Genomic DNA, 8,882 nt, shown 5'->3' on the forward strand with positions numbered 1-8,882 from the left:
AATTGGCAAGCTTTAAGTTCAAGCACATTTATGTGTAGTTCTTGTTCATTGCTAGACCATACTCCACCCGTTCGAATATCATTTGTTTAAGTTGTAGCGGCTCGGTTGGCGATTGTGAAAGTGACGTTGGTTGTGGTGAGTAGACGGGTTGTGGTTTATCTTCCCCCCTTTTTTCTCTAAAAAAGAGGTCTTTGTTACCGTAAGGTTGAATTTTGGTCCGTCTAGCTTCTTCAACGATTCCTGGAGATTGTCTCCAAATAAGCTGGTAGCACTCGCAGGTAAATCACAAACTGATTTGTATTGAGGTTTCAACTCTTTTTTGATCTTCTCAGCCCTCGTGACCGTTGTCTGTTTCACTAGTAGACATAGTATTTTGAATGTTATAACATGTTCTTGGGTTTTTTGAATTGGCTCATTTTTCTTTAATGATTCCAGTGCTTTTATTGTTGGAATTAATGCCAGGTTGAATGCAGACATCATTTTTTGGAGCATTAAATCTTGAGACTTTACATTGGATTTTAATTGTCTCCATAACAATTCATCTACTTTTGGTACCTGTAGTTTTGTAACATTTGATGGTCTTTTGTATTTCTGTTTGTATTCTGTCAAGGATTCCTCATCTTTTTTGGGGTTACCCCCTCTCAGTGCCATCTCTGCAATTCGTGCCAGCTGCTCATCTACTGGTTCCCCGGTTTCTTCTTTTCCTTGAAAAAAATCTTCAAGTTCATGAAACTCATCCCGGGTACAGCCGTCGTCCTTGCCGTCGTCCTCTCGACTGAGATAATTTTCCAGTAGCTCAGATTGTTGTTCGCCATCGCCGTAATCTTCACTCTCACAGTCACTGATTTGGTGTGAAATCGTGACATTTCCTTCCGGAACAACGACACTCCGTTCCGAGCTTTCATAATCGTCCCCCAGTGAAATAATCCGTTTTTTCGTGCCTGTCACGCTTTCCGGGTCCTCCGACTTCCGTTTTAATGACACAATGTCTTTCCGGATTTCTACCACAGCCTCCGCCAACGTTTTGATGTCTCTCGTGGCGTTCCCAAATTCTTTGACTTGTTTTTCTAAAGATTGGATCACAGAATCCAATTTTCCTTTGTTTACATCCGGTATTGTGCACGCATGCGCACCATTAATATCGTTGTCATCTACGACCTGGTTGTTTGCTAAATCTATCTGGAAAACAAACAAACAAAAACCCGTGTTAACTACCGTTTTAAAAGATCCTGATATTTCATATCATAAATTTTTTCCAACGATAAAATAGTCGATTGTATGGGCCGTTAATGATATTTCATATCGAATCATAAACATGTCGGGACTGCCACGTGGTTCGGCGAAATCGAAAAAATATTTCCGGGCAATACACAATTAATCTTTTAATTGTTGTTGGCAGTTGGAAAAATTTTTATCGCCGGTTCACGGCTAATGTCTGTCATTTCATGACTGGGGAACTATCAGTTCCGATCCAAAACCAGTTTTATGTTAAGCCTCCCGACTATATGCGGATCGTCGATCCCAACCTGTAACTTATAAAAATCATTTTTAAAACTAAAATTTTTCCGTTTGTAATCGAGTGAAATTTCAGAGTCTCGGAGAAATTTTTATATATAAGAGTGAAGGTCATTTTCAATGAAGTACTTTCCAGCAGTACGTCGACTTTTCAAGTTATCATGTGACAAATGTTTCGGCGTTCAGCCGGCCATCATTCCCAGCATAGAATCGGCCGAGAAAAACCTTGAAATAACCGAAAAATGTTTGACTTACCTCCGAAATTTATCCACAATAAGAACTAAGAAGTGTATGTGAACTTATAAAATGTAAAAATATAATAATTATCCAGTGAAAACACGTGATTCTTGTAGATATTTTTTTGAAAAAATTCTCTTGCGACTGATAAGCCTAGGCTGAAGCCTCGTTCTGATGAGCTAAGCTGCTGGCTGCGTTATCTCTCTGTGAGGCCCATTAGGGAGTTATGTGGGAGATGAAATTCCTTTGATTCAGCAAAAAGGATGGCTGTCAGAGCTTGGAGATGGATAAGATTGTCATGTCAGTGATACAAATGTACAAATTATATACCTGGTCCAACAAACATTCACATTAATTTCATTTCTGATGTTTGAAAACAAATAAAATTTGCACAAACCAAACAGCCATTTAGTGGAAAAACATGGAATTTATAACAAGGAAATTAAATTGTGTCACAACTGGTATTTATTTGTTTGCAGATTCAAGAGATGTGATGTAAAAGTTACCGCAAAGCAGAACTTTGAACAGAATGTCATTTTCTGTGGTCAGTGCAGAAACAGCCATTGGAATTTTAAGTGGAAGGTATATACAGATTTCTACTAATGTTCTAAAGTCTTTTTTACACACATTTAATTTCTGACAGATTTTATGTGTTCAGTAGGCTCAGCTTGACAGATTGCAGTACATGTATTCAATTTTCATGCTGTTCATATTCTTGTGTTCTTCACTAGCCTTGCTTTGTTGAAATGTAAAACCTGATTTGTTTGGCATGAACATTATTCAGCATTTAGTTGTAAGATCTCTTTAATCTGGAAAATGACCATTTGCAGTTTTGAAATTATGTTCTCATAATGTATCAGTATTATAGGTAATGGAAATTAGAAATTTCATATAACCTCTGTAGTTAAATTGTAATTACAAATGCTCATTTTAATAATTGATTGTTTTCTTCTTCTTTTAAATTATTTCTTACCAATGTGTAACAGTATTGATAACATAGATAATTATGTCGATAATGCATATTAATAGATATTGACTTTATGATTAGTTCAGAGTTTTATCCAGTTCTTATGCACTTCAGTCTAGAAAGCTTCAAAGCACAATTTCATACAAGATATTACTTTCAGATGCAGAGAAGGGGCCGACTGTTTGGTCAATGTGTATGGGAAGGTGACATGTGTGAGTGAAGTGGTTAGGATTAAAGATAACCATCTTTTCATGGTCAAGTTTATTCCAAATGTTGATGTTATTATTAAGGTGAGCAATAATAATCTTCCAAATGTACATTTACCGTTGCTCTGTGAAACAATTGACATAAGTCCTGTAGATCTTTCGAGCAGTGCCAGTTTAAGAACAGTTAAAACAGATAACTTGTATACCTTATCCTCAACAATTTGCTTGTACCCATTTACAGCCGGGTTAACTGATGCATTCCTGATAAAATGCCTTGCCCAAGGACTTACCAGAATGGGAGAGGTCAGGACTCAGACAGTATAAAATCTTATTATAAAAGGATTAATGGAGAAAACTCTGATTGATTAGTACAGCTAATTACTTAATCTTAATTTAGTTATCAGCATGAATATCATGTCTGAATATTGGTATAATAATTTACATGTTATGACTGACATCCATATATTTTTTTTATTATTATTATTATAGCACATTTATATATACCTGTGTAGCTTTATTTTCATTTGTATACATTCAGATATTCTTAATCTGGGTCAGTAGGCCTGAGAATACAAGAAAACTTTAAAACCTTTAAATTTACTATGAAATACATAATAGTCTACCAAGGTTATGCAATTGAGATTATTATACGATGAGGTAACTAGATTCATACTTTTGGGCTATTTTAGACTGGTCTCCAGACAATTTTTTTTATTTTTGGGGGAATTTTTTCTAATATGTGTTTAACTCGTGTATTTGAAAGTAAAACTATTGCTGTCTCCTTTTCATTAATGTTGGCTTCTGCATTACAGATGTTTTGTATGTAAGCAGGTTTCTAAGAAACTACTGGACTGAATGCTTTCTAAAGTCTACACGTAAGTTGTTGGAATCGTGTGATGATCTAACAGGGCAGTCAGTTACACATTGGATGACAAAAAAGTCACCTGTGATTTATACATATCAGCTAGTGCTATGGTAATAGTGATGCATTCAAATTTATTCTTTCAGAGAAAAGAATTTCTGCATTGGCAGCTTGAACTGACACCTTACAAGGAGTATATACTAACAGACCTGAGACCCACAACCCTTCAGAAGGTACTGTGGTTTATATCTGTCAGTAGCACAAATATCGGCACAGCCCACTTGTGTTGGGGTGTGGGGGATGAACTTGAGTACGATTGCATGTGCACATATCGAAACACATTTCTTGGTTATAGAACATGTAAAAAGGATAATACACACAAAATTTATTTCAAACATCTTTAAAAAATATATATTTTTTTAAATATTGTCCTAATTTCCTTCTTAAGAAGAAAGAATATATTAATCTTAATTGATTATTTTTGCCAAAATTTATTTCAAACATGATTTTTATACGCCCGAAGGGACGTATTATGTTATGACGCTGGTGTCCGTCTGTCTGTCTGTCCGTCTGTCCGTTAGCAATTCGTGTCCGCTCTGTAACTCTTGAACCCCTTGAAGGATTTCAAGGAAACTTTACACAAATGTTCACCACACTGAGACGATGTGCAGAGCGTATGTTCCGGATGACTTGCTTCAAGGTCAAGGTCACACTTAGGGGTCAAAAGTCATATCACTTTGTTTCGTGTCCGCTCTGTAACTCTTGAACCCCTTGAAGGATTTCAAAGAAACTTGACACAAATGTTCACCACACCAAGACGATGTGCAGAGCGCATCTTCCGGATGACTCGCTTCAAGGTCAAGGTCACACTTAAGGGTCAAAGGTCATATATGACTTTGCTTTGTGTATACTGCTCTGCATTGCAGTGCTCTTGTTTTTATTTGGCAGATCTCCTTTTTATGCCCCCGAAGGGAGGCATATAGTTTTTGAACCGTCTGTCAGTCCGTCAGTCTGTCAGTCTGTCGGTCTGTCCGCAATTTTCGTGTCCGGTCCATATCTTTGTCATCGATGGATGGATTTTCAAATAACGTGGCATGAATGTGTACCACAGTAAGATGACGTGTCGGGCGCAAGACCCAGGTCCGTAGCCAAGGTCAAGGTCACACTTAGACGTTAAAGGATAGTGCATTGATGGGGCGTGTCGGGTCCATATCTTTGTCATCGATGGATGGATTTTCAAATAACTTAGCATAAATGTGTACCACAGTAAGACGACGTGTCGCGCGCAAGACCCAGATCCGTAGCTCAAAGGTCAAGGTCACACTTAGACGTTAAAGGATAGTGCATTGATGGGCGTGTCGGGTCCATATCTTTGTCATCGATGGATGGATTTTCAAATAACTTGGCATAAATGTGTACCACAGTAAGACGACATGTCGCGCGCAAGACCCAGGTCCGTAGCTCAAAGGTCAAGGTCACACTTAGACGTTAAAGGATATTTTTCATGATAGTGCATTGATGGGCATGTCCGGTCCATATCTTTGTCATTCATGCATGGATTTTAAAATAATTATGCATGAATGTGTGACACAGTAAGACGACGTGTCGCGGGCAAGACCCAGCTCCGTAGGTCAAAGGTCCTAAACTCTAACATCGGCCATAACTATTCATTCAAAGTGCCATCGGGGGCATGTGTCATGTGCAACACCTCTCATTGCCCCCTAGTGCCGGCTTAAGGAAAATACTATTACAGTAGTCAGTACAATTGAATAGACTTCATGATCCCAAAGAACCAGAAAATATAAAAACACTGAGTTCAAGTACTTAAAACTTGTATTGTGGTACCAACATCCTCTACAATGTTTGTTCCTGTTTTCCCTACTTAAATATTATAACTGTACCCATTGCAATATTACACAAATTAGGCCATTTTCAGTGTCGGACTTTTATAAAAAATGAATTTCAGGGCAGTAGTACACGACAGAGAGTGTTTACAGTGACAAGTAGTAGTAAGCTGCTTCTGCCGGATGAGGTTGACATGAGATTTATGACAGAATCTGAAATGTTGAAACAGTATGGCTTACAGGGTGCTGTAGAACAAGTATCCAGTGTTCACAGACAGGACCCAGTAATTGATAGTTTATTTTCCTACCAGGTATAAATTGTAATCAACAATATCATCTTTTAGAATCAAACTTTCAAGGCTGCCTGTTAGTTTCGTAATGCGTCTGAAATTCACCAGTTGGTATCAAGTGTGTAACTCACTAAAGTCTGTATCAAGGCCACAACTCACTAGTTTGTATTGCGTGAGCAACTCACTTTTCAGTATTTATTCTGTAGCTCACTAGTCCCATGTTAAGTCTGCAACTCACAAGTCTGTAAAAGAGATTTGGGCAATCATTTCAAGCAGAAAAGAAGATGAAAAAGGAATAGAAAATGTTCACATTATGCAAGATATTTCTTTTAATCTTTATTAATCAATTTTAGCATCAAAGAATAGAGTGGTTTAACTCTTATCATGCTGGACACGATTAATTCTGCCTCTGCAACCAGTGTAGATCATGATCAGCCTGCACATCCATGCAGTCTGATCAAAATCTGCACTTTCCGCCATTCAGTCTGAGTATCTTTTTGGTAAGCACCCCTTTTAACAGTTAATGGTACTGTCAAAATTGAAAGATGGACAAGTTCAGAAATTTAGCAAGGTAAGGGTTTAATATTTTTAGCCTGTTACTGGATACAAATGTATAAATTCAGGATAAAACTGTATCTTAAAACTTGTGGCTTAATATACATGTATTCATGAATAAATGCTGAGTTGAGTTAGGATTATATTTTGTAGGGAAAGGTGACAGCAGTTTTGGATCAAGGCCTCAGTGTGTTTGAACTTGATAGCACTGTAAGGTAGGAGCATGCCTGCAAACAATCATTTGACCCTTACTGTTGTGGGTTCAAAACCTTGATTGTGATCTGCAGTTTTTAGCTGACTTGAGAATGTGCTAGGAATTTTGGATGTCCATTGTCGCCCAAATCAGCCGTCCATCGTTGGACCATCCGATGTCTGTTTGTTTTCAACAACTTCTTTAAAGAAATTTCCTGGTAACCAATAAACCAATTTCAACAAAACTTCAGAGATATCTTCCTCCATCGTAGCCTCTTTCAAAGTCCTTCAAATCTAGGTCATCCATGAAAAATTCTTGTTGCCATGGCAACCTAAGGAAAAACTTTAAATATTTATTACATTACATATGAAGACCTTATGAGACATGCACTTAATACAATATTCCTTGTAAAAATAGGATTAAGACTGTGTAATGTAGAAGTGGGAGAATAATTTAAAATGTCTTTAAGAAATGGAAAAGTCTTACTGTGCTTAAACTACTTAAATATTTGTCATTCAATGGAAAAAGCGTTGTAAAATTAATTCAGATATTTGAAAAAAAAAAGACAAACAGCAGTGGTTTTTAATCTTGATTTGTTTGCATTTTATATTGTTGAGTGGGGAATCAAAAGGTACAGTGTTTCATATTATATTTGTTTGTGGACTTTCTTAGATTATCAGTTTGTATTCAGGTTGTTTGTTGGTCCAGTGCCTGCTGTACACAAGTTCTCCATGCTGAAGTTGGGGATGACAGTTCTTGTACAAAATGCACACTACACCACTTCTAAACAGGTAATATTTGATACTTTGTGATTATTGGTTAATATTTGATTTGACTTAAACATATTTTATTCCTTCCTGTTTTTGACAATGTGTAAAAAGTACATGATAAATCATACAGTGGATGTACACAATATTTTATTGAAGTGCAAAAGGGTTGGGATGTAGCATTGTGTAGTGTTCATCTACCAAGTTTTGTTCAAAACATGCCTCTGGAACAAACATTTGCTCTGCTTTGGGGGTCACCTGTTTATTTAAAAAAAAACTTCAAAAATCTGGTATGAAGCTGCAAGACCCAGAGCTTAGATATTTAGAATCTAGCATTGTCTCATGGTCCTCTACTGAGTTTGTTCAAATCATGCCCCTTGGATCCAGTTGGCCTTGCCAATAGGGTCACTTGTTTTATATAGACTTGTGTAAGAAAAGCTTTAAAAATCCTATTGTCAAAATTCTCAAGGCCTAGAGACTAGATATTTGGTTCTCTACCAAGTTTGTTGAAAACATTTACTCATTTGAGTCAGGTGAGCTATATAGGGCCATCATGGCCAGCTTATTCTTTAGAAGTATCCCAGAGCAAACATGTACAGCTGCGTGGGAATGAATTATAATTCACTACATTTGAAGAATCTCAGATTTTCAGTCATTTAAACTGTAGCTTCATGTACATGTATAACATGTATATAATTTCAGTATCCAAGAGTTAGTGTGTATTGCTGTATGCTGACCAAAGTACAGTGTATAGATGAAATTGTTCAGCAGGTATTTCAGATGTTATACACATTACTGTTCTGTGTCTTAAATTGTACATTTCCTTTTTTGTCATCTGAAGCATTTTACAAAAAAGAACTATGGTAATGTTGTACAAAGACAAAGTCTTTGCTTCAGTTCAACGTCATAATGCTATGATGCTCATTTAAACTGTAATGAATCTACAATTAGTCAGTGTTAAGGGCAGCAGTAGTCTAGTGGTTAAGATGTTGGCCACTCAACCGTGGTTGATGGATAAGGCACCAGTACCTACTGGTTTTTTCAGGAAGCATACTCTAGAGTAGTTCAACAGTGGGGGAAACTTCCCGATCGGGAAATCAGGACTTCCCCTTTTTAGCTCACCTGTCACAAAGTGACAAGGTGAACTTTTTTGATCGCGCAGCATCCGTTGTCCGTCCGTGCGTGTGTCAGTAAACTTTTGCTTCTGACCACTCTAGAGGTCACATTTTTCATGGGATCTTTATGAAAATTGGTCTGAATGTTCACCTTGATGATATCTAGGTCAAATTCGAAACTGGGTCACGTGCCGACAAAAACTAGGTCAGTAGGTCTAAAAATAGAAAAACCTTGTGACCACTCTAGAGGCCATACTTTTCAATGGATCTTCATGAAAGTTGGTCAGAATGTTCACCTTGATGATATCTAGGTCAATTTCGAAACTGGGTC

The 8,882-nt window shown here is 37.2% G+C and overlaps 1 protein-coding gene across 1 annotated transcript; it reads left to right on the forward strand.

Annotated features, from left to right (window-relative positions):
* Window positions 1-2,239: 2,239 nt before the first annotated feature.
* Window positions 2,240-8,207, forward strand: LOC128552451 (uncharacterized; the record flags this gene model as incomplete). Its single annotated transcript, XM_053533491.1, has 7 exons — window positions 2,240-2,334; window positions 2,880-3,009; window positions 3,934-4,020; window positions 5,754-5,942; window positions 6,630-6,691; window positions 7,361-7,460; window positions 8,139-8,207. Coding segments are annotated over exons 1-7 (690 nt in total), but the record flags the coding sequence as incomplete, so codon positions are not given.
* Window positions 8,208-8,882: the final 675 nt, after the last annotated feature.

This window comes from Mercenaria mercenaria, unplaced genomic scaffold (assembly GCF_021730395.1).
Source record: "Mercenaria mercenaria strain notata unplaced genomic scaffold, MADL_Memer_1 contig_2812, whole genome shotgun sequence".
NCBI lineage: Eukaryota > Metazoa > Mollusca > Bivalvia > Venerida > Veneridae > Mercenaria > Mercenaria mercenaria.